General features: G+C 47.7%; 1 protein-coding gene across 1 annotated transcript in view; it reads left to right on the top strand.

Annotated features, from left to right (window-relative positions):
- The window catches only part of LOC309601636 (unconventional myosin-Vb-like), a gene marked incomplete at both ends in the record, with an annotated part of 157,041 nt that overhangs the window by 39,586 nt on the left and 91,442 nt on the right, over positions 1-26,013 (top strand). The window contains 5 exons of the mRNA XM_082334789.1: positions 13,539-13,695; positions 15,911-16,054; positions 17,011-17,092; positions 21,831-21,938; positions 24,128-24,237. Coding sequence (XP_082190915.1) covers positions 13,539-13,695; positions 15,911-16,054; positions 17,011-17,092; positions 21,831-21,938; positions 24,128-24,237 — 601 coding nt within the window. The remainder of the gene's footprint in view (positions 1-13,538; positions 13,696-15,910; positions 16,055-17,010; positions 17,093-21,830; positions 21,939-24,127; positions 24,238-26,013) is intronic.

The raw sequence follows: 26,013 nt of genomic DNA, 5'->3' as shown, positions 1-26,013 counted from the left end.
TTCTTTCAACGAGAGTGTCTTCATTGTAAGTACGAAAATCAAACAGGTAAAACAAGCTTTCTTCATGGAAGATTGCCTGGAAACAGCTGGTGTTATTTGCAACATCACTGAGCAACAATGTGCTGAGTAAATTACTTGCTGAAGCCACTGAGCAGTTGTTGCTGCGTGAGCTTGTCCGGCGTTTGGTGGAGCGTCATCTCCAAGTTTTGCAATGAGCAGCTTCTTCATTTTCATGCTTTTATATATGTCCATGGGATAATATTCATGCAGGTTGTGTGGCGGAGCAGAACTTGATTAGCTGACTCGCATTAAACTGCTTCCTTGAGATCAGACACTCCACTGGGGTAATAAACTCTTCAAAAAAAGCATTGCTGAAATGGTGCTTGGGATGTTTTTGGGGCCAGAGACAAATAGCGCAAACTCAGAGCGAGTGTGTGAGCGGGCTGATGGTGCCGGCTTCTCCCTCGCTGCGGGGTTTCAAGTTGCAGCAGTCCTCTGAGGGCAAACTTTTCATCCTTTTCGTGAAGACCTGGATAAGGAAGGCTGCAAGGTGGGCCATATTTTTGTAGGACAAACAGAGCAAGGACATGATTGGGAACCGTGAAGTCACCTTGAATAGCTCTTCTCCAGTGCAGAAGGCAAAGTCATCTATCTATCTATCCATCTAAAAATACAGAATAAATATACACACATATATATTATATAAAATATATAAAATGCATAATACATGTATGTAATATATATATATGTATATTTTAGCCTTATTAGTGGCCCAGAGCACACTGGGAAGACACAGTGGAGGTGACTGAATGGGATTGAGTGGATGGCAAGGAAAAAGGGCACAAAAATCTAAGATTCTCTGTTAAATGAGGAAAAATTGGAGGCAATCAGATTTTTAATTCTCTGGACTTCTAGTATAGCATTGCCATGTAGAGACAGAGTGCTGAGGCAGAATGTAAAGACATTTGCTGGTGTACAAGTGTTAGTGACGTTGTCCTGTGCTTTCTTGACTGCCTGGAGCTGGTGGTGTCCATGAGATGGGACTGGAGGCATCTTCACAAGTGCTGGATCCTGTCTAGCGTTGCTCTGTCATCAGGGAATGCCAACTGAAAAGGAAAAAAAAAAGGGGGGGAGGGGTGAGAAGAAAAAGGAAAAAAAGCTGTGGCTGGGCTGGGCGAGGGGCTGCAGAGGGTATATAACATCATAGAATCGTTAAGGTTGGAAAAGACCCTTAAGATCATTGAGTCTGATCCCTTTTTTTGGACAAAATATTTCACAAAGCATCTGAACGCTTATGATGAGGCCATGCGTTAAAACTCCACTTTAAATGAAAGCTTCTCCCAAAGAGGATGCTTTGCTGCAAAGCAACTCGCTGCACTTGCATGTAAAACAGCTTAAAAAAAGACAAGTGATTAAAATTCATATGTGACAGCCTCTAATTTTTCCAGTGACCAGCTCTTTAGAAACTCCCTGCATAGCCGGTGTGAGACTAAACACGCTCAGTTCATTGAAACAATATTGTTTGAGGCAAAATACACAGCATGGAGTTAATCTGCTCCAAGTGCGGCTACCGGAGGCGGTGGAGTCAAGTGTTGGGATGGTGGAAGGATGCATCGTTTAGTGATTGCTAATGGCTGAGGCTGCGTGGGTCGAAGCAATTTGTGCTTTGGGACATGTTGTCTGCAGGGTGACGCGACCATCTCCTCCTTTGCTCTTGGTCTCCATCCTCCTGATGCTGCCTGGTGAGGTGCATTGGGTGTTGGTGCCTTTTACGCCTTTGGGTGCTGCAGAAGGCATTTGCGCTCCTGAAAGCAGACTAAAAGCTTTGGGAGAACGTTCAGGATCCCCCGGAGAGCCAGCACAGCCGCTGGTGCCCTGGCTGCTGCTTCTTGCTTTCCTTAGAGGAACAAAAGATCCCTTGTGTGCCCAAATCCCGGCGGTGGCTCTAATCTCCTTGTGTGTCATTGCTCTGGGCAGAAGCCTGGAGTCTAGCAAAACTTCCCCTTGAAACTTTATTTCAGCCTGACCGGGAGCTTTCCACGCACGAGCAGGGGTTGTTTCTCCCTACTCGCCCCGACCCACGTTCCTCTCGATGAATATGTCCCATCAGTCATTGCCAGCTCCACGGAGGTGACCGAAGTTTGCACGGTGACAGCGCAATGCCAGCTTCTCATCCCCAGCCTTTGAGGGCTTTAGTTAAAGGTTAGATGTTCCCCTTCATACCTGCAGCCCTGTTTTTCTTCTCCCCAGCTATCCTCGAACAGCTCGGCTTGACGGTGCGGTCGCTGTGTTGTCTCCAGATGCCGAGCTGAGTCTATTGGGAAAATCACTGCAGTGTGCTAAAGGAGTTGGATATATTTGTGTGGCTTTTCTGTCTTTGGCCCCTATCTCTTCCTTTTTTACTGGTTGGGTTCACTCTGGGCACAGGCCAGGACTTGTTAGTCCAAGTAAGGTCTCTTAATACCTTTTTTTTAAAAAAAATTCGTGCATTATACTTAATAAAATACAAAATTGAACAGCACTAGGTGATAGAGGTATGTGGTGTGGATAGCATTGCTGTTGGTGATGGGGCAGGAGAGTGGGCCCTCCAAAGGCTGTCAAACGTCTTTCCAAAATGGGGGGCAAGTAGTGAGGTGGTCTTCGCTCAAATCATAAATCAAACGGCGAAAGCATCGTAAACCCCTTGCTGTGTATTCTGTGTGTTTTCCAGTTAGCACATCTGGATCTTGCCGCGATAGCAACATAATATCGTATATGTGGACCTCTTAGTTAGCAGGACACGTCAGCTAATAACCACAAAATAAGTGCAGTGTTGATATCTTACAATGAAAAAGATCTCAGGTAATAAAGGACTTGCAAAAGCCTCCCAAGAAGTGCGTGGACTGGGTGAAGTCCCGTGCTCCTTATTCACTCGTGCCTCCATTGGGCTGATGCTTTCATAGATGCCTTGTGTCTGTAAAGCTGTTGCATGTGGTCAGACAAAAATATCTTGATCGGATCCATGTATATCTCTGCTAAACTGGAAATGCAGAACATTTTAATGTTCTCCTGCCAGGAGCAGGAAAGGGCTCTGCAGACCTTAACTGACCCTTGCAACGTTGATGGGAAAACAAGGGTCGTGGTGACCTGTTGGTTAGACGGGAGCTTCCTCCTTCCCAGCGTGAGGATCTCCTAGCAGTGGTGCTGATAGTCCTTGCAGAGGAAATAAAACAAGAAATGCAGGAGTGATTTGGTGGATGAGTTCAGCTTCTGCGTGGCTGGGCCGCTGGTCTCACCTGCAGCTCGGTGCCGGATAACCCCCGGTGTCTGCAGTTCAAACCAGGGCCAGCATCTACTGTGTGATTCCTAAATTATAAGGTAGATGGAAATAGCGGGTCTTCCCTTTTCAGCCCCGCTGCCAGCATGCTGTTTCTGGCACTAAAGCCACCTGGACTACGGACGGGTAACTCTATTTAGTAGCGGCTTTCCATTTTTGTTGGAAGTTAGTGCACCCAAGTTTTGCATTGCACTGTCAAAAGCGTATGTTGAAGTGTAAAAATCACTGTTGGCCTGCATTAACGCAAATGATCTGTGTCTTGCGGAGATACGGGTGCCGGTGGGGCTGTACGTGGCCACGACCGCTCTCTTTTCTGCTGTGGGGTGCAACGCTGGAGCTGGAAAAGAGCAGAAATTGCAGCATCGACCCTGCCCATAACCTAATAGAGATGGGGAGGGGTATGGACATGGTGGGGGTGTCCTTTGATAGCACTTTAAATTTCAAGCTTTACAAGAGGATTTAAAACCATACAATGAGAGAACAGGTAGGAGTGAAAAGAGAGATTAACCCCTGACAGAGATGCAAGAGGAATCAGACTGGCACAACAAATAAGGCTGAATGCTGTGGTATATTAAAGGCAAGGAAGGGTTTAGGCCTCCTGGTGAATGAGGCTGGGTCGGGGGTTTGCAGCGAGCTGCGGGGCCGATCTGTGCTGCAGCTCAGCAGGGCTTTGCAGCAGGTACCGTCTCGAAACTAAAGCTCTAGCCTAAAAAAAGGCTCAGAAGAAAAAACACTCAATAGTCTTGAATTTAGGAAGGGGAGAAACCCAGGGGGATCTCTTTTGTTTAAAGTGGGATAGGGAGGAGGGGAGAAAGCTTTGGAAGAGCTATCCCATAAATATGCCGGTGCTCAGGGTTTGCAAAAGCAGCTGGACGCAACTTCTGCAGAGGTGATATAAAGAAAAAAAAAAATGGGAGAGACTCGAGGTGATGTTTCCCAAGGACTGGAGGAGAGACCCTCCAGTCTTACTTGCCCTGCTGTGGGAGAGGACAGAGATGCTCTGAGGGTAAGTGGCCAACTAAATGATCCTCTTTTTTTTAGTTTTTTTTTTTTTTTTTTCTTTTTAGCAATTTGGAATGAGAACGATGCTATTTGCTAGCAGCTTTAATCATAAATGAGACATCCCTTATAGAAAAATCATAAATGGGACAGCACCGGAGAGCTTACGGTACAGAAAGGTCGGTGCCTAACTAAGAGTAATGATTGCGTGTGTGAAATATCATCGACTTGGAAGGAGTTGTAGTAGGCTACATCAGACACGTAATTGCTGCTGCGATGCAGGTGAACTATTCAAGCTCTGAGGTGTGAAAGCTGTAACACCAAAAATCGTTAAACATTCAAAATGGTGTTTACGAGCACCATAATTACATCAGAGCGCAAAGACTTGCCGTTGCCCTTGCCCACCTCCCAGTCACTGCTTGCCGTCCCATGTCCTCGGTGAAGTTCTGGAGACCTCAGGATGGAGAACCCACAGCGCACACCCAAAAGTCAATGGTCCCGTTTGTTTCTGAAAATCTTTCTGGGGTTTTCCTAATGTATATCAACTGTAATTAATTAGATGGTAGTGTAGGAGTTTTGCAAGCATCGGTGGCTGGTGATGGTTGAGGTGATGAAGGACCTTCTTTCTGGGACTGCCATGGAGTAGAACAACAACTGACTTGTCCTCCTGGTGCCTGCAGAACTGAACTGCCGGGGTAGCATCACGCAACCTTAGGGAGCAGAAAGCCGCCGTGATTCTTGCCCCCACGTGATGATTTTTGGAAGGACGCGGTACGAAGCCTCCTCCATCTGCAGGGCTGCAGTGCTCCGCAGGGGCCAGCCACTGCTTGCGAGTGGCTTGGGTCGGAGCCAGGGATGCTCTGTGGGTGCAATCCCAGCACAGCAAAGAGCATCAGGGTGCCAGAGAGCTAATAAAATTGGCCGGGTGTGTGTTTTGCTCTCGTTAGAAACAGCGCACAAAAGAATTGCTGACCTTGTTTTAGTGCGGCCGAGGAGCTTGTGTTCTTCCCCAACGGGGTAGGCAAAGCATAAATCCCGGGAGAAGGTCATCCTGCCTGCCTGCCTGCCCTCAGGAATTGGTGGAAAGACTGGAGACAGCTCAGCATTTTGCAGAAACCTTGAGTACGCAGGATTTTCTTTGCTATCGAAGGGGGATTTCCAGCCGGCCGCACAAAGCTGTCGGGGGAGAAAGTACCTTAATGAGCTGGGACCAGTGGGACTCCCACTGCTCTCGCAGGAGGAGTAACTGGTTTGCTGGAGCATCGCATAAAAGCGCTCTGACCTCTGCAAAGACATCTTAATTGCACCGTGGTATTTGATCTCAGCGTCAGAAATGTCCGATTGATACGCGTGTTAAATAGTGTTGTACAGAGGGAAGGTAATGCTTTGCGCTGCTGGTGACCGCCGCAGAAGATACGGTTAATTTGCACGTTCCCTGTTCTTTGAGCATCGTGCTGGGTGCTCATCCTTTCCCATTCAGGGCCAAACGTGTACTTTTAGGCTTTTTCCCAGCAACTGAGAGATTCAAGCCCGTATTTTCTCTCTGGCTTCTTGCTAAAACCCAGGTGTGTGTGAGCAAATCGGCTCTGAAGCTGCGCAGGATGGACCCGGGGGGGTACGTCGTGCCCGGTGCATCTTCTCGAATAAGACCCTGGATGCGTTGTGCGTGATCCAACATCCCCCGCGGACACCTGCAGCAGCTGAGTGATGTTACGCCAGGCTTTGGCGTTGCTGAAACGGGATATCGCTGTTTTCTTTCTCCAGTTCGTTGCATTAAGGTGCAATGTTATCTGTATGGTAGAGATGGTACTGGGGTGGGGAAGGGCTCCGGCAGCTCTGGGGTGGTTCTGGCCAGAATGTATTTTGGAGCTGTGGTGTGGCCCACGTGGGTGTCGGTTGTTGGTGAAAAAATTAATTCTTCTCCCCCATCAGTCTAACCCACTGTATAAAAAGTTATCTACCTCCCCCCCCCAAAAAAAAAGGAAAAAAAAAAAAAGTTGTATAGGGTAATCCATGCTATTTATGAAAGATACAGTGTAAAAAAGATCCAGATGAATATATAGCACTCGAAAAAGCCGTCCTTATGGTGCTGCTGGCTTCAGCAGCTGCAGCATAAAACATGCATTTGCAGCAGATGTTTGATAATGCAAACAGAAAGCGTGCCCTTAAATACTCTTGTTCAATGGGACGCGAAGTAATATCTTCTTGGGTTTCTCTGAGGGAAAAGTCTGACTACCCCAAAGTTGTGTTCTCATGTTTGCGTTGACCGACGACGCCAGGCGTGGTATTCTAAAAAACCCAATTAAAGCCAACGAGTAAAACAAGCTGCTGCTGCTCTCGGCAGCGATGCTGCTCCAAATTCCAGTTATCCCACTGAAATGGGAACAATTCCTGGCTTTGGAGGCTGTTTCAGAGGTGGCTTTTCTCTGCGTTACGACGCTGCAAGACTCTGATTTGTATTTTCACAGTGTACAACTTCTGTTTATTCATTTGAAAGCAGAGTTAGACTGTCTCAGGTTTTCACTGCTGTCGTTAGCACTTGGGGGGATGCAATCCAGTGGTAATTAAATTACTGTGTTTTTATATTTCGCTAACCATGCAGTGCAATAGCTACGCTCATACAGAAGTGTATTAGAGCGTGTTGTGCATTACGGCTTTATGGGTGTTCTCGTTGTGGTCAGGCTAAATTCACACTACGGTACTTAAGGCGTTTTTAATCTTCAGATTGCTTTATGAACGCTAATCCTCCAAGCATCCTGAAAGAAGTAGGTTAAATATGATTTCCACGGTGGAAGTTCAGAGGGACTCATTGACTTGTTCCACGACACAGAGAATTAGTGTCGGATCCGGGATTAGAGCTGGAGTAGCCCCTGATGATTATTCACAGGGTCTGGCTCTGCCGTTGTTTACTTCGGATGTTTTTCCCGCTGTGTTTTTAGTGCAGCTGGTTTTGCTTGCACCGCTGAGATCAAGGTGAAGTTGTCCAGTGGTTTGCTTAAGCTGCTGGTGCCAGTGATGGGTTTCTGAAGAGATGACTATGAAAACAAGTTCTGTAAGTTCTAGGTCCCTTCTCATGGCTTTAGATTATTGCTTTAAAGAAAGCTGACTTTGGAAAAAGTCTGACTGTGATTTAGGTCTGGAGAACATTTGGGGAATATTTGTCTTCAGATACTCCTGCTTTGTATCTGTCTTCAGATAATCCTGCTTTCAAGCAGTGCTGGTGAAGGCTGAAGATCTTGGATGTATACATGTGCACCCTATCTCTTCTTGACAGACAGAGGGGTGGTGGGAACTGGTGGTGGGAACCATCACTGTCCTTGGGTTCAACCCCTTTGCTATTGCCATGGCTTGACCATCCCCTTTCCTGCAGTGAGGAGTTTCCAGGGATGTTCAGCCCTGACTTAACCAGGTAAATTGATGGGAAATCATATATTACAGTGACTAATGACATTCCCGGGCTGAGAACTGCGTACGGAAACATTGAGCAGTGTCTCACCTCTGATCGCTCTGATGCAACCAAAATGGGTGCAGCTCTTGGTACAGTTGGAGAGCTGCGTCCAGCTGGGCGGGCTGGAAGTTTGGACATTCCTGGGACACCTTTCCCAGGCTGTTTGGAGGCACCTCCGAGGGTAGCGGTATCCTCTGCATTGCTGCAGGTGAAGGACTGACTGCTTGAACAAGCAGGGAAATCCGTTTCCTCGATGCAAAGGCTGGTAATTAGCAGCTAGTCCTAATCAGCGCAGGTATCTGTTGGAAGTGCCCTTTCTCTTTGTAGACAACTGACTTTTTTTTTGCCTCGGGCAGCACCTTTAGATCTTGCCTTAATAAAAAACCTGATATCTACTAGACTTTCAGGCTAGATTTAAGGAAGAAGTGTTTTACACTGAGGGTGGTGAAGCACTGGCACAGGTTGCCCAGAGAGGTGGTAGATGCCCCATCCCTGGAAACATTCAAGGCCAGGTTGGATGGGGCTCCGAGCAACCTGATCTGGTTGAAGATGTCCCTGCCCATGGTAGGAGGTTGGACTAGATGACCTTTACAGGTCCCTTCCAACCCAAACCATTCTATGATATTTTTCACATATTGAGAAAACTCCAGTGACTGCCTTATTGGTTTAGCTGGGCTGGGCGCCTCGCCCATCTCTTGCTGTGTGTGTGGCCAAGGGTGAGAGTCTTGATGGTTATTGCTCATAATATTGCTCATAATTTCACAAATGTGTGAAAAAAAAAAAAAAAAAAAGAGATGTGTTACCTGCGTAGCAGCTTATCAACAGGCATTACTGCTTAAAGAGGGCACGTTGACATAGCAAAGTGAAGCAAAACATTCAGATTGCACAGACAGACGGCAGTGCATAGGTGTATGAGATGCCACCAACACTTGCAACCCTCAACTTTGGAGGTGCTGTTGCCCCTCGTGTTGAAGAAATAATCCTGGATTTTGGTCTGGTTGAGTCCCCATCCCTGGAGATATTTAAAAGATGGGTAGATGTGGTGCTTAGGGCCATGGTTTAGTGGTGGCCTTGGCAGTGCCGGGTTAACGGTTGGACTCGATGATCTTAAGGGTCTTTTCCAACCTTAACGATTCTGTGATTTATGACTCCTGCGTCTCTGATGGATGGAGGCTGTAGCTGAGATCATGGTATTAGTTTTCCAGGCTGTGGGTCATCTTGGAAAGCTCTAAGTGAAGAAAAAAAAGTACTGCAGACCCATGGGGGTGAAGGTTGGGGAGTTGCACCTTTAAGTGCCTCCTGCCTAGTTCTGAGCTGTAGCAGTGGCGTGTGGTGGGAACAGCATCTTTGGCCACCGTTGAAGCCTAATCCCCACTGCACGCCCTTCGCTGCTGGACAAGCGTGAGCATGTTGCGTGCCGGCATGCGTGCATCGCGTGAGCTGTTTGCCACGGGGAGAAGAGCACTGACGCACGTTGTAGCAGCGTAACAAGCCATGGTGGCAGCCCCGTGGTGCCCAGGAGCCACGTAAGCCCCGGGAGGAGATGTGACAGCATTGCCGTGCTGCAGCAGAGCCGGTATTCACCCATAACATTTCATTTTATCCAGGCTTTATTTCCATAATAATTTTGTTCTGTGCTGATGCTGCCAAAATTGACTGTCTTTCAAGCAGCCGTGTTGCATGCCGCCCCTGCACAGTGGCCAAACATTTCAGTATTTTTTTATTCCACGCTGAATACAAACAAGTCCTGCCCGGTTTTAACCATTTCTGCTCGTTCAGCAGCCTGTTTGCTATTAGCTGCTCTGTGGGGTTCATCCATCTTTCCCTGCTGGAACTAGCAGTTGGTTAACTCGTACACCAAAGAAGGGCAAGTCTCTGTAGCCTTTATTCTCAAAGGCTTTTATTCCTGAAGTTGGAAAAGAAATGTCTGAACATGCATTTTCCACCAAAAAAACACCAGAAGAGACACGTTACTGCAAACACAGGAGCTTGAGTGGCCTTGCTGTCTTGCTTGGAAGCCAGCAGCTTGCTTTTTATTTTATTTTATTAATATAATACAACTCCAGAAGTTTTCTTCTGCCACGGAGAACCCACCTGGCCCATTTCATGTAGCAGCGCATCAGCCGTTAGAGCATATTCTTGAGAAACTCTGGAAAAATGTGACCTGGCAGAGCGGCTGCAATAGCAGTAAACGGTGTTGGCTGTGGTTTTTATCCCTAGGTTCAGCGTCCTTTGGAGAATGATGGGACTTCTAAAAAGACAAGCCAGAGGGATGAAAAAACCATGTGGGATGTGACATAAAAGGCAATTTGTGATGGGATGTGAAGCCCGCAGAGAGTGGGGGTGTCACGCTCTTAGATGGGCTCCCCAGTGGGTTGGTCTCTGCCTCCTCCAGCCAGGCACACTCCGACAGCTGATATGGAGAAGTTATGAAAGAGGTCAAAATTGGTAACGAGAGGTCTTAATTATGAATCTGCGATAGAAAAAAAAACAGGTTACAAAATATTACCTTGTAGCAGTGCTGACTGAATGCCAAGTAATCATGATTCCTCTCTTTTGAGCTTTATTGACTTCATTCAACTGAAGAGTCTCTCCCAGACTGGTGTAGTTTTCGTTTTCTGGCTTAAAGAAAAAAGAGGAGGGGAAATGTTTCTTGAAATGTGCCGCTTGGGCAGTAGCTGTCACACTGAAAAGGATAAGAAGCAGTAATTCTCGAGTAACTTTTATGCAAGTGCAGCTCTAAGCCAAGCTACCTTTGCGTTTGCAGAGCTCCTTTCGCAGGGCTGGTGCTTGCTGGCAGAGATCTCGGTTGTCACCTCCTTCTTCTGCTTCTCCTTCACCTCTGATGAAGGCATCCGCGCTTGCAGCCCATGCCAAAACCTCTGTCTGCCCCTTCCTTTGTGGCAGGCGTGACTTTTATGCGTTGCGTCCTACTGATGGCCAACGTGGGACGTTCGCTGCTGGAGCTCAGCAAGCGGTTGTCCACAAAGATGGCCAAAGTGGATGTGAAACTCCTCACCTACTTTAACTGGCGATAAACAGTGATAAATCACTGCCATCACCTTTACCGGGAACTGTTGCTGTGGGCTTATCCAGCATACTTCTGGTGCTTCATCTTCCTTCCTCGCTGTGGAGCTGGCACTGGTTTTTCTCCGTTGGGTTCATGTGTCTGGTGGCTTGTGCTACCAAAAGAGCTTTATCGCATGCCCGTGGAAGTCTAAAGGTGCGAGACCGTCATGTTGGCAGCCCCGTGCCCAGATCTTGCCAGCTGGCTGCCTGTGCGAGAGTGACGGTGGCTTTGCCAAGACGTGCGGAGGGCGTGCAGCCGTGACTTAGCAAGTCCTCGGTGAGATGTGCAGGCTGTCCCCGCCCGGGATGAGTCACTGGGAACACCGGCTCCGGGTTTTTGGCTGCCTGGGTGAGGTTGTGCTCGGTTCACGGCTGGTATTTCTGCATTAACTGCTTGATAGCTGGCGTGGTTGGAGGTTCCTCTTGCCACCCTGCTGGTGGATGCCCAGGAGAGCGGTGGAGCTGGTCAGGGGATGGATTAAGATGTGCTTTATTAATCGATCCCCGAAAAATAGAAACACAGTTGGAAATCAGCTCGCCAGTTCTCTCCTGCTGGAAGTGTTGGAAAGTTGTGATTTGCAACCAAAATGGTACATGTTTGACTTGACTGAGGTTTTTTTCCAAATCAATTATCTTGAGCCTAGAAGGAATTAAGATGTACACGCCTCACAGCGGAGGAAAGTAATGGCGTGGTGTTGCAGTACGTTTGTATTTTTGTTGAAAGCGTAAGAGTGGTATATAGCAATCATTTCGCCTCTCTTCTCATCTCTCGCTGGTATAAACTTAAACTGAGTATCTTAAATTGAAATGTATTTTTATGGTGTTTCCTGATGTCGAGAGAACTGCAAGGTGTAAATTTATCGTTGCGCTCGTAGATAGGATTTTGTGTGCCTGCTTTCAGCCGTGATTCATGAAAGGCAGGCAGAGGCCGGGAAGTTGAATTCGGTCTTATTTAAAAAGACACTCAATTACATACTTTACAGCTTACTCCAATAGCTCTGGTATTTTGGGAGCTTATATCAAATCCTGCAGTGAAAACTCTCTCCTTCCCAAAGTCTCCGGCCGAATTGCAGAGGTGCTGGGTTGCTGTGTGCCAGCGATGCTCTGAGGAGCAGATCCCACTGCGCTTGCTCCCGGTGCCGGCAGATCTTTGCCTAGAGGGATGTAGCTCTCCCGAAAATGAGCTGCTCTTACTGCCTTGGCCCTTTCTCTGCCTTGCGGCTCAAGCATATTAAACTGATTAATTATTAGGATGTATCTAGCGAATACCATGTTACGTACCCGTGGTGGGAAGAACTGGGTATTTTAATATAGCTGCGATGACTTGTGCAAGTTTTTTTGTGTGAATGATTAATTTTACGAGTAGAAGGCGGCAGTTGGATGGGTCTTGTGCTCTGTGCAAGGCTCAAAAGCTACACGAAGCACCCTCAGCTTCCCTGTGTGAAGTCCCATGCCCTGGAAGTATCTGGTGGTCTGCCATAGCTCTGATGCCATCAGCAGCCCAGAGAAGCACGACCCAGCGCCAGCCCAGGGATGGGACAGTGGCATCTGCTTCCATCACGGCTGGAGAAGGGTTTGCATCAGCCTCTCGATGCCAGGATAATGCTTCCCGCTCCTGCAAAGCATTTTCATACATGCAGATAAAAAGATCCAGCGTGTATTTGCTTGAATTTTGTTATCCTGGTGCTCGTACACCTGTATCCTTTTTTAAGCAAATTTGGTGTGTGCTTGGAGAGGGTAAGGCTGCCTGATCCTTCTGTTAATGAGCGAGTCCTTCTTAAAAACTACTTTGTTTTGCAAAGCTTCGGGAGCTGACCAAACTTTACTTAGTGATGTCTACCAGGAATTGCTTTTAAACTCTTTGTCCTCTTTTTTTCTTACCCCTTGGTCCCAGAAGTCTCTCTGCGCTTTGGAGCAGTGACTTACAATTTGGCAGGATTTGGGGATGAACAGATGGTGCGAGTCTGATGGCGGAGACATGCTTTGTATTATTGCTGTCAAAGTTTTAGCCAGATGTTGGGATATGTATGAAAATACCGATGTTCATATAACCGCATAGGTAATCAAATGACTTCTGCTGTTTCCTAATTTAAAGGTGCTTGATTTCACAACTTCAATATTTTTAACATATTTTAAGCGTAGAGGAACCTTTCTGGGTATCTGTGTTTTAATAGCTCAGGATTAGGCTACTCGAGCAAGTTTTACAACGAATTGCCCATATTTTGTTGAGCAAAATCTCAAATGCTTGAGTGAAGGTGTTGGAGGGAAAAATTAAATATATAATATTAGAAGCTGATATTCAGCCAATGCCTGTTAATAGTTCTCCAGACTGATGTCAAGCAGCAGAGGTTTGTTATTCCGACATGTAAGGAACGGGCTTCCCAACGCTGGCCTACGTGCTCCAGGGGTGAAGAAAGCAGCAGCGCTTCATGCAGGGGTTCATCTCCCGCTGTCTCTGCAAGCCCTGGGAGATGTTCTGGAGATGTTCAGAGCGTCCTTTATGTTTTAGCTGAGATGCATCACAATTGTATATAATTCACCACTACTTTGGTAGAGTCCAGAATAAATCCAGCATCCGTAATGTGGGTGGTAGCAAGGCGAGGGAGAGGGAGACATGCAAAGATGGAAGATTGTTGCATGATGTGAATGAACTATTGACAAGAAAATGGATTAATTTACAAAAGCTTTTCTTCTCTGCTGCGACAGGGATGAGAAGAACCAGTCCATCATCGTGAGCGGGGAGTCGGGTGCTGGAAAGACGGTCTCTGCCAAATACGCCATGCGCTTCTTTGCGACCGTCGGTGGTTCTGCCAGCGAGACCAATATTGAAGCCAAAGTCCTCGCGTCGAGCCCAATTATGGAGGTAAAAGCTGCATAATTTCCTTTGTCCTGCTTGCAGCGATCGCTGTGTCTCTCCAGGAATCAGAAAAACAGTGAGAGCCGTAGGGGCTTGTGGGCCAGACCTGATTTGCAGCCTCACAGCAGTCCTGAGCTGGTCTGAAAATACAGAAATATGCCAATAGCCTCCATTTAGCCCACCCCAATCGCTCCTCTGTTTGATGGTCTTGAAGCTGGGCCTGTGTGTCCCCAGCACGGCTCCAGGAGCTGGGCTTTGACTGGGGCTCCGGAGCGGAGAGCCCGAGCGGTGCTGCCGGCACCATTAGTATTTTATCATCTTTCATCTTCCTCCCCCTCTTGCCACTGCATGGTCCCTCGTAATCTTCTTTAATTGTATAGGCATGAAGTAGAAGAGAAAGGGATTCCTTAATCTATTTAAGGTATTTCAGTACAGTTTTATTTTTGTTAATTTTCTGTTGCTATCAATCGTATAGGAGAATAACAAGTCCCATTATAGGGAAATCCCTGTTCTAATGAAAAAAATTTCCTTTTACAAATATAAAAGAAAGGGAAAGCTGCTTCATTTCATTGTTCCATGACCAGATGATGAAAATAAATGTCTGAGTGCCTAAATCCCGTTTTCCAGACAGATTTTGGAGTCGGAGTGCCTTCATTTGCAAAATATCCAAGTCAGCTTGAAGGCAAGATTTGGGCTTTTCCAAAGTCAGTTAAGCACTTCAGGCTTGTGTGACTTTCTTTTAAAGACAGGAGCTAGCAGTGTCGCCGTAGTGGAGCGTAGCATTGTTCTGCGCTTAACCTTAGGCTTAGCTTAACCTGCAGGGGGGCTTCCCACCGCAGTGCCTCGTGGCTGAATTGTCTTAATAGACACGGAGGTGGTGGCTGTTGCAGGATGAAAACCAAGCCCACCCCAGCCCGAGAGGCAGCACGCGTGGTCTAGCATCGTGCTGCCCCGACGTGGGGTGCAAGCTGGGACGACAAAATAAGCGACGGCGCAGATGAGCAGTAACAAAAGCTGCGCGGGCAGAGGATGCGTGGTGATCTGCCGCAGCGTGGGCTTCACGCCGGTGTACTCCTTTCCTCACCCATGTCCTGTGCCTCTGTGAAATGTAGCGGCAATACCTGGGAACACTTAAAAGCATCCAAGGAAAAATTCATAGCACGTGCTATTCTTCTATATGACCCCATAATTTTATTGCTCTCATTTTCTTGCCTGTGTTCAGTTGTGGATGTAATTTCTAAGTGCTGGGGCCAGGGAACCTGTCTGTCTTTATTGGAAATTGCTGAGAATGTTGCCTACTCAAAAACCATAAAAGAGAACTGCCTGGTTTGCAAAAAGCCCAAAGTTAAAGTGTGAAGATGGAGTGAGAGGGACGTGTGGGTCGTGAAATAGCCCTTAGCACTGAGGTGCACCGTGTTTGATGTATGATGTCCCTGGGGCAGGTATCTCCACTTTATAGGCAAGGAATTAAAGATAATGTGATGCTCGTAATTCATACATCACTTCTCTTCTGCTTGTCTGAGGCTCATCATCTCAGGACAGGGGAAGGGTAGTAGAAAATAAGGCTAGTGTAGCCAGGAATGGGAATATTGTCTTTTTCTGGTCCTCTTGCGTCACCACAAGTTGCTCCTTTGGCTGCTTGATGGATTCCCGTGTGTGCAGTGCTGCACCCCTGATGTTTGCCCGTGGGCTGGATTCACTCTTCTCCCTTCTGCCACTGCGTGTGGCAGCATTACCTGCCTGGGAGGTGACGGGTAGGTTCTGGAGAGGCACGGAGGGGCTCTGGCCATGTCACCGAATCCGTGGACTGAAGCGCAAACATCTGGAGACAGATTGCAGCTGGTTCCCTCCCTCTCGCAGGGCTTTGTCGCCCACGTCCCCTCCAGGAAAGCTGCTGGTGGTGACTATTTGTGAACAGAGGTGGGGGCATCCTATAAGACAAACCAGGAGTGCTGTGGCTGTTGGGATGTAGATGTTCTAATTGCTGTACACATACACATTTCTGTTTATATGCATTTTTCTTCCATAAAAATTCTGGAGACACATTTTCAGTGAAGAGTCCTCCCCAAAGTCACGTTGTTGCTCTGCCTTCTGCATCTGGGAAGGGGTTTTCCTCAAATCCTCCCATGACCGTTTATGTAACACTGGTTGCAAATTTAAATGTTTAAATAATTTTAAAAGTTAAATTAAAAAAATGAATGTTTCATTTTGTTTTATGCAGGCGATTGGAAATGCTAAAACAACAAGGAATGACAACAGCAGTCGCTTTGGGAAATACATTCAGATTGGCTTCGATAAAAGATACCACATCATTGGTGCCAACATGAGGACGTATCTGTTGGAAAAATCACGAGTTGTATTCCAGGTGAGGAGTTGTGCTTTTTTTTCCTTCTTTTCTTTCTTTTGGGTGCTATACTGTGGGAATTTAATAGTCGGCATCTTTTCTTTGGATTAAAAAAATAGCTTTAAAAGTAGCTTTCCTGGTGGACACGGCTTCCAGATGTGTCTTTCAGGCTCAGTCTTTTGCAGTTGGTCTTGATGGTCCCAACCTGGTGACCTTGTTCTGGAGGCATATGTGCCTGGGAGACTCGTTAGTTGGCCTCTGAATGTTCCCGCTGTCCGCCCAAGGCTGGAGCCCCGAGGAGAGACCTGGCCTGGCTGCTGGGCAGGGATGGAAAGCCTTTCTCTGGGCAGCTGCTGAGATTTTTGCTGAACCTCATAAAAAGCCAGGAAGAATAAATTGCAGGCAACAGCCTTTTGTTCTGAAGATGGATGAGAGGCAGAAGGGCTGAGGAGGCTGATGTCTGTGCTGTGGCACATCCCGTGGGTTCCTTGTGCGGGGCTCAGAACAAGCTTTCTTGGTTTGTGCTTGAGATCTAGCTCAGAAGAACCTGCAAAACTTTTGTCCTTGCACAAAAAAACCCCCAATACAAACCAACTATAAAAATCCTAAAACCAAACAATGTTGGGAAGCCACGAGCGTAGGCCACCTCCTTTAATGTTGTCGGTTTGCAATACAGTGCTTGCTAGCTAACTTAGCCCAGTTATCCCAGAGAGGGATAAGTGTGGAAGGTAATATAAAGTTATTTATTTCCTTTGCAAAATGCGCAATGTGCTTTGGTCAGGGCAAGGCTTGGGACCTCCTTTCTTCCAGATGGCAAAAGGTCCCTGTTGTCCTGGTGGCACCAAGGGGGGGGTCTTGATGGTGGAAAGCAGGGGATGGGGTCAGGGTGGCCCCAGGCTCAGTGGGCACCGGGCTGAGGGTGGGAGCACTGCTGTAACGTCTTCTCGCCTCTCTTAACTCAGCGTTTCCCCCTGTAGGCAGAGGACGAGCGCAACTACCACATCTTCTATCAGCTTTGTGCCTCGGCGAGTCTTCCAGAATTCAAAGAGCTTGGACTAAGTAAGTACTTCTACCTCCCTGCACGCCAGCAGCGGCCGCCTGGGTTTGATGGCAACAGGAAAACATGGTGGAGTTAGAAATGCAGGTCGTCGATGATGTCGTGTGTGTGCCTGCTCAATGGGAGGAGGTAAAGGGAGATGAGCTTGAAGGGTTTCTTCTCCCCCGTGGTGCACAGGTTTGCTCGTGCCATCTCCAGGAATGTGGCACCTTGGATGAGACACCAGCCCTCGTCACCTCTGCTGTGCAGCAGCTTGCCGCATAAAGCGCGTGAAGTTTGCGTTGCGCTGGTCGGTGCTGTTAGGCTCCTGCTGGTGGGGAGGAGCTGTTGCTGGAGGTTAGCCGTGGTGGAAGAAGCCTGTGTGTGTTGTAGAAACTGTGTGCAGAACCACAGTGAACCGCGTGCCGTGGTAGATGCCAGCTGATGGAGGGAGATGGTGTGTTAATATTGTACGAAAAGATCTGGTTTTCAAATGAAGCGTTGGGTTGATCTGCCCAGAGTCTTGGCAGGAGCAGTTGTGTCCTTTGAATCCATTATATTTTTTCAACGGTTAACTCCTAGGATGTATCCCGAGTTGGTTTTTTTCCCAGGATTTGCAGCAAAACCTCTGTAAGACACCTGAATAAGAGGTTTTTCACTTGCAGCAGGGGGTGCAGAGATGTGGTGTAATTAATTTTTGATCTCGACTATTTGCTGTTGCTTAAAGAGAGAGGCTTAAAATATGCTTTTAAGTATTTAAAATGGTGAGGAAGTCAGGTTGTGATCCCAACGCTGAGCATCTCGCCGCTGCAGAGTCTTGCAGAGGTTTCTGTCGCGGCTACAGAGAAGTGGTAGATTGAGAGAGAGGCTTTTGGTTTCTGGGTAATTCTGGGCTTGTATTAACGACTTTTTGGGTCACCGTAGGCACGTTGGCCATGCTTACCGAGTGCTGGTGCCGAAATGGAAGCACTCCTGTTCTTGTCCTGTTGTCACCAGTAAGCCTCGGTGCATTACCCAACTGTAGTCCAGTGACACCAAACCAGACGCCCACATCCATGAATTTTTTAAGGTATAACTTCTGAGACTGTCTAGGTGTGACCTTAATGTCCGTCCCAGGATGGTGGGAGGTGAAGGTTTTGCACAATTCGCTGTGCACCAGCCGTAGTGTGAAACGTAGGTCAAGGCTTGTGATGGACCTGGGGTTCCTTTCGGTCTCTAAGGGTCCCAAAACGATGTCCCTCTGACAGTGGCTTCCCAGCTACCATCAAAGAGCTTGTGTTTGGTCGCGTTGCATGCTCACACGACCCCAGAGCTCATCTCTTTGAGCACTTTCAAGAGCTTCTGCCATTGGGTTATGCGCTTCATTTTTGCAAAGATACCCTGAGTAATGATAGCCGCTGGCGTCTTAAAATTCAGAAATAAATTATTTCAACCCAGTCCGGGAGACGAGTTGACGTGGGAGAGCTCCAGCTGTGAAACCACCTTTCTCTTCTTGGGAACATGTGGATCAGAGGAAATCTCAGTCTTTTTTTCAACACGGCTCTCTAAAAGCATCGTCTGTATTTGTGGTGACTGGTAATAGTGAAGGCTGGGAGCTCCCGGCTCTCCGTCTGCATCATCCAGGACATCTTTATGCTGTTGCGACCGTGGCTCTCGACTTCGGTGTCTCAAGGGAGAATGCGTAATGGCAACAGCTGGCGGTGTAGGAGGCGATGGGTGCCAGGGCCGTTAGCCCATAAGGAAGCCTTCTTGGGTCATTTCTAATCAAAATTTTATGTTGTCAGTGCGAGTCAGTCTCCAGCTGCGCTTTTCCGTGGTTGCTTGTGCGTTTGCGGTATCGCAGCGCCCGCGGGTATCCATACAGCCCGCTGCGTTCGGGTAAAACGCAACAACGGCAAAAGAAGTGATTCTCTCCAAAATGAAAGGTTTGCGTCTTTGGTGTTTTCCTGCGCTGTCACCTTGCAATAGCTTAAAAATACCTCCCCGAAATGTTTTGCTAGCTGGCAGATGCGGTGCTGCTCGTGCGCTCGGTGGGGATGGCTTCTAGGGACGGGGATGCCAGGAGCTGCTTTTACTGGGGTGAACCAGGCTCTGCCTTGACCTGTTGAACGACTAGTGTCAGTTTTCTGTGAGTACAGGGGTGCACAATTCACTTATTTTTCTTTCTTTCGAGGGATTTTTTTTCATTACCATCTTTGCTTCAGATTTACTAGCCCGTATCTTGAGATGACTACTCAAAACTCAAACTTATTTCCGCACGTGCGCTGTACTTTACCTTACCTGTCAACCTTGTCTTCCCAAGGCTTGTACAAAACAAGGGTATCTTTATGTGAAAATCCACCTTTTATTAGACAGAGGGGAGGATGTATATTTTTCCATACCAAAAGTAGGAGCTGTTGCTTCTCCTTTAGGTCTTGCACATACAAAGAATTGGTGTTACTCTCTTTTATATTGCAAAATGCTGGAAAACAAAGAGAGTCTCTAAACTTGTGGGAGCCCAGCGGAGCAAACCAGTAAGCATTGGCCTTTCAGTCAGGGCTATCCTAAAGGCTTGATTTTAAACTAGAAACTAAATATTGGACTTAAAATGCGGGAGTCGGTGTGCAAAGCAATGCTTTTCGAAGTGTGGTGTCTAACTTAATGATACCTGGGCAGCGGTGCAAAGCGGGAATATGTTTTATTTGTTTGCGGTGAATCAAAGGGTTTCTGTGGTTATTAAAATCATTGCCCACATATTGAAATACAAATATTGGAGTCAGTTAGACCAGAGACGACTTGAGGCAGAAAGAGATCCCAATGGGGATGGTTAAAATTGGAGGCTGATGTCCTGGTCCTATCGATTGCTGCCAGCCCGGGATGCATCTTGCAGGGTAATGTGCAGCAACATCAAGCTGTTAATGCAATGTGCTCCATCACGGGCTGGGAGAGCTCCTGTTGTGCTGGGAGGACTGGGATGGACATCATCTCTCTGACCCCAATCAGCATTTTCTGCCCCTTGTTCCCCATGCTCTGGCAACGAGTAGAGTTACCGAAACCTCCGGGCCCCAGGGCTTTGTATGCCAAAAAGAATTAAATGTTTTTCTTACAGCCTGAAAGTACAGCTAATGCAAAAGCCTGTGGGAGGGCTGGGGACCTTCTGGTGGCAATGTGAGTCAAAAAAAGTACAGATTGCAGTGATTTTAAAGGTTACCAGCAGGCTGATGCGGAACGCACAGTAGGCTGTTTTTCTCATTATTTTCATGATACTTGGGAAATATGTTTGTACGTGTTAACGATCCTTCGGAGCTTTTCTTGGCAAGTCTCTCTGACCGGGTTTGAACCACGTTGAAGCCGGTGCTGAGAACTGGTTCTGGGTGGGATGGGGTTGTCCATCTCCTGGGCTCCCCCAGCCCTCCCGGGGGCTGAGCCTGGCAGCCTTGGGCACATATCTTAATGGTTTTGGCCTCATATAAGTCCTGGTTTTCAGGAAGGGTGATTGCACGTGAAGCTTTTTAAAGCGGGTGTAAGTCCTTCGATCTCTTCTTGTTGTATCTGCATTTGAATCATAGAATCATAGAATTGTCAAGGTTGGAAAAGACCCTTAAGATCATCAAGTCCAACCGTTAACTCAGCACTGCCAAGCCCACCACTAAACCATGTCCCTCAGCACCACATCTCCCTGGCTTTTAAATCCCTCCAGGGATGGGGACTCAGCCCCTGCCCTGGGCAGCCTGGGCCAGGGCCTGACAGCCCTTTCGGTGAAGAAGTTTTTCCCAATATCCAACCCAAACCTGCCCTGGCGCAGCTTGAGGCCGTTCCCTCTCGTCCCATCGCTTGTTCCTGGGGAGCAGAGACCGACCCCCCCGGCTCCAGCCTCCTTTCAGGCTGTTGCAGAGAGCGATGAGGGCTCCCCTCAGCCTCCTCTTCTCCAGGCTGAGCCCCCCCAGCTCCCCCAGCCGCTCCTCCCCAGCCTTGTGCTCCAGCCCCTGCCCCAGCCTCGCTGCCCTGCTCTGGCCACGCTCCAGCCCCTCCATGGCCGCCTTGGGGTGCGGGGCCCAGCGCTGAGCACAGCATTCGAGGGGCGGCCTCACCAGTGCCCAGCGCAGGGGCACCATCACCTCCCTGCTCCTGCTGGCCACACCATTCCTGATACAAGCCAGGATGCCACTGGCCCTCTTGGCCACCTGGGCACACTGCTGGCCCGTGTTCAGGCGGCTGTTGACAAACACCCCCAGGTCCTTTCCCGCCGGGCAGCTCCCAGCCGCTCCTCCCCACACCTCTTGGGGGAGAAATGCCTCTTGGTCTCCATAGCTTTGCATCATCCTGAAATAACTTTGCTAAAGCACAGATGCTTAAATGGAGTAATGCTGGCACTGCGAGCGTTTCTCCATTCCCTTTGCTCCCTGGGTCTAAGGTGTTATGTTGAAAAGGTGTTAATATGTCTGAATCGGTTGTGGGTATGTAAAACAGGAGAAAAAAATTGGAAGTAGTAACCTCAGTATTTGAAGTAATACGTGCCTGTGCAATAGAGCAGTTATTTGAATCCCACATATACCACAACTCTGCCCTGGTTGAATTTGCTTTGCATGCAGAAGGGGTTTCATCGCTACAAGGAGTAGTTACAGTCACTTATCCAGGTTATACTTCATCCATTTCTAAGTAAACCATAGCTTAGAGGAGGTGGGTGCCCTTTGGGGATGAGCAGGGTGGGGGGCAGGGAGCATCCCAGTGCCCGCAAAGCTACTGCTCGCTGATGCAATTCTTCTGTTTCTTCTCTCCTAGCCTGCGCCGAAGACTTTTTCTACACTTCTCAGGGAGGTGACACATCTATAGATGGCGTGGACGACGCTGATGACTTCGAGAAAACCAGGCACGCCTTCACCCTGCTTGGTAAGGGTCTGCTCTGCTTGGAGGCTTCCCAGCAGAAGTCTCTTGAAATGTTTTTCAGTATTTTGCCTGAATTTTATGGCTCTCCTGTAACACTAAGAGGTATAAATCCAGCTTCCTATTGACCTAGTTGGCTCTACCTTGTTCTTTAGTGTGAGCTGCAGAAGTGTTTCATAGAGCTATCTGCGAAGCAGCAGTGAAATGGAGGAGGACACTGAATTGGAGAGAAACCAAAATAAACGATTCTGGAGTCAAAGCTGTGCTGCAGCTTCGACTTGCTATTTTTTTACCCTATTTACAAGCAGGAAAAGAGCAATTACTCTGCAGTTCAATCTGTATTTGGGTTGAGGGTGATGTCACTTCTCGGATCATCACAGTATTGTACCAAGCAGCTGATTCCTGGGAATAATGAGCTGAGTACATCCCTGCTGTGCAGAGTCCACGTTTGCGTGGCCGGCTGCAAAATCTACCGCTGCAACAACCACCCGTGCGCGCTGCGGTTACAGAGCGCCGTAGCCTGCCTGCAGCAGCGACTGTTTGAAAGGAAAAACAATTTTTGCAGGGGAAAACTTTCTCGGAGTTTATTAATATTTATCTGAAGCCAAGTTTTTAAATCCCGGTAAGTCTCGGTGCCTCTCCATTGCATTTCATATGTTGGGAGAGGAGCTCATGACGCAGTTGGCAGCCAGCTGTGAAATCCCCCCCGAGCAGCTGTATCGCAGCCGCTGCGCTGTGCCGGCAGCAAGCGTGGGGACTCGTTTCAAGTGTTAGAACTGCAGATGTCTCTCCCAAAGTTGTCTTCTTTGTGTTTTAGATGGGTCCGATCTCTTTTTTTTATTTGGGGTGACAGCGGAGTTTTGTTTTTACCTTCTTCTTGTCCAGCTTGTATGACTCCTAACTAAGTACTCTAAAAAATATGACCCACTGGTTGCTCCAAACTTGCCCACGTAACTGTAATCCCCAGGGAACTCCCTCCCCATCCCCTGGCCACGTGTAGTCTCTCTTTGGTCCCTTTCTCTGCCCCCCCAAGCAGACCCCCCATCTCCTTGCTGGTCCCTATGAAGCATCTTCCTCTGCTGCCAGTTTGATGATGTTTTCCTCCTCTTCACATGCTTCCTCTGGCTCTGCCTTTCCTCGTTTTCCTTCAGTATTTCCCAGCTCTGTCTGCTTCTGTTCAGGGCCTGGTGAAATTGCTACTACGCTTCCTAGTCTTGCCTTTTTATGTATAACAAGAAGTCAGATTTATCTGCAAATTCCCACCCTAGCCAGCCTTAACTCCAATTAAGAGCGCCAAGTAGCAGCAGAGCATTGCTCCTTTTAGTAACCTTGAAACATTTCTCGCTGTGCTGATAACAGAAAAGTCCCAAGAGAGAGAAAGGGAAGCTCTTGATAATTCAGAAACCAGCAGGTGATGTCTCAGACCTTGGGTGGATAATTAGGACACCAGCACTGAACACAAAAGGGGCACAGAAACCCAGTTGGGATGTAAAAAGGCAAGATATGACAAGAAAGCTGTGTGCAGGCTGCTGCTGAGCAAAGCTCCTGCTAGGAATGCCTGCAAAAACCTGCCAGAAAAATAGGTAAAGCAATAACATCTTACGCTGCCAGTGAAGACCCACAACATGTAGCTCCTGTTGAGACACTGGGGACCATAAGGCAGAGCTTCACATCACCTCCCTGGTGACTTGCTGTAGCACCAGTCTGGAGGCGTTGTGCATCATGCGCACGGCTTTAATTTTCTCTTCTGTTTGTGGGACACTGGCACTAAGTTGTAATTTCTGTGCTTCAGTTGTCAGTGAGATCTCGCGGTTGGAGTACGATCGCAGAGAAGCAACTCCTTGTTCTAGAAAAGCTGCAGAGCCCCTATAGCTCTGATCCCGTTTGATCAGTACGGAGTAGCATCCTTGATTTCGTGCACATTCGCAATAGTATTAAACCCATCTGTGATAAAATTGCTTTGATGCAATCATTAGGGGTAACGAAATAACCTGAGGAGCTCCTCTCGCCGTCTCAGCTGTCATTTTTGAGCGATGACTTCACTGACAGTTTATGGTGAGTTTATTGGGAGAGGTCTGACAACTCTGACAACCGGCAGCCTGGGAAGGGAATCAAACACCGCAAGCGTTTTCAAACGAACGGAAAATTGCAGTTTGTTTTCTGTTGTGAAAATCAGCTATCAATTGTTCCCGTAGGAGTGAAGGAGTCTCATCAGATGACCATTTTTAGGATAATTGCTGCCATTCTGCACCTCGGGAACCTGGAAATCCAAGGGGAACGAGACGGCGATGCCTGTAGCGTATCGGTAGGTCACCAGCAAGAGTGGGGTGCGTGAGGAGCTTTGTATGCTCATAAATCAGGCCGCATTGGATATGTTGAGCTTCTCAGCAGTATCCTTTGGTAGAGAGCCCTTTTCCTCCTGGTTTTCTCTGCTTTTTTTTTTTTTGAAAACACATCATAATTTCCCAGTTGCTTTGTTTTTCCTGGAAGATAGCGCATTATTTCTCCTCTCTAGCCAGCCCATAAGTGAAATGATTCAAAGGTCGCTTCCCACCTTAAGTCCCAACCCATCTTTAACTCTTCGTGCTTTCTTAAAAGACTCGGTGCACAGAGTATTGGGGGGACGGTGACTCCCACCAGCAGAAGGTGTGATGCTCTACAACCGATTTACTACAGGCAAAGCCATGAGGCTGCTGCTCGTAATGTGGCCATCCAGTATTCAAAGGAGCACTGCACAGTTAATTAGCAAGAATAAATAAGACTAAAGATGCCTTAGTGGTGGTTTTTCCCTTTCTGTGTTTGTTCAGGGGGGGGAAAAAAGTGATTGTATGGAAAATACTGTCCTGTCAATTATTGTTGCATCCCAGATGGGGTCGTTTGTTCCTAATTAAAGTATTAAAATGAGTTCTGCGCATGCTTTTAGTGGTCCCTTTAAGATAACGTGGTGTGCAAGTAGTTGGATGCTGGGGGTAATTTACTTGTGTCGTGGTTTAACCCCAGCCAGCAACTAAGCACCACACAGCCGCTCGCTCACTCCCCCCCGGTGGGATGGGGGAGAGAATCGGAAGAGTAAAAGTGAGAAAACTCATGGGTTGAGATAAAGACAGTTTAATAGGTAAAGCAAAAGCCACACGCACAAGCAAAGCAAAGCAAGGAATTCATTCACTACTTCCCAGCGGCAGGCAGGTGTTCAGCCATCTCCAGGAAAGCAGGGCTCCATCACGCGTAACGGTTACTTGGGAAGACAAACGCCATCACACCCAATGTCCCCCCCTTCCTTCTTCTTCCCCCAGCTTATATACTGAGCATGATGTCATATGGTATGGAATAGCCCTTTGGCCAGTCTGGGTCAGCTGTCCTAGCTATGCTCCCTCCCAGCTTCTTATGCACCTGGCAGAGCACAAGAAGCTAAAAAGTCCTTGACTAGTGTAAACTCTACTCAGCAAGAACCAAAACATCAGTGTCTTATCAACATTATTCTCATCCTAAATCCAAAACACAGCACTCTACCAGCTACTAAGAGGAAAATTAACTCTATCCCAGCTGAAACCAGGACAGTATCCACCCCTTATTCCATACCATTTACGTCATGCTCAGGTCCCACATAATCCAATACATCCTCATTAACCACCACCCCACTTATTCTATGGACCACTCCTGTAAAATGTCTGTAAAATGTCCATAAACATCCACAAATGTCCACATAATGTCCATTGGGTTCATTTAGTCCGTGACTGGGCTCCATCGGTGATGGTGATCACTCAGGACAGGAGAGGTGGTGTGTTGCGTGGAGTTATTGGGCACCAAAGCCAGCTCAGGTCGGGTTACTGCTGCACTTGCACTGCTTCTTGTAAGGCTTCTCCTCCATTTGTTCAGGTGGTTCCTGCTATGGTAATTCCTATAACATGCAACTCAGATCATGGGTTACAACAATTTAAAGGTATTTCCATTACAATCTCCACCCCTGGCCACTTTGGGCCAGGATTAACATTGCAATGAACTCCTCCCCTTGCTCCTAGCCTGGCTAGCAACAAGGGGTTCCTGTTATAGTAATTCTCATAACATGCAACTCAAATCCTGG

The sequence above is a fragment of the Platalea leucorodia genome (genome assembly GCF_965183815.1).
Source record: "Platalea leucorodia genome assembly, chromosome: W".
NCBI classification, from domain to species: domain Eukaryota; kingdom Metazoa; phylum Chordata; class Aves; order Pelecaniformes; family Threskiornithidae; genus Platalea; species Platalea leucorodia.
The sequence above is the reverse complement of the archived record's forward strand: the minus strand, read 5'-3'. Positions and strand labels throughout refer to the sequence as shown.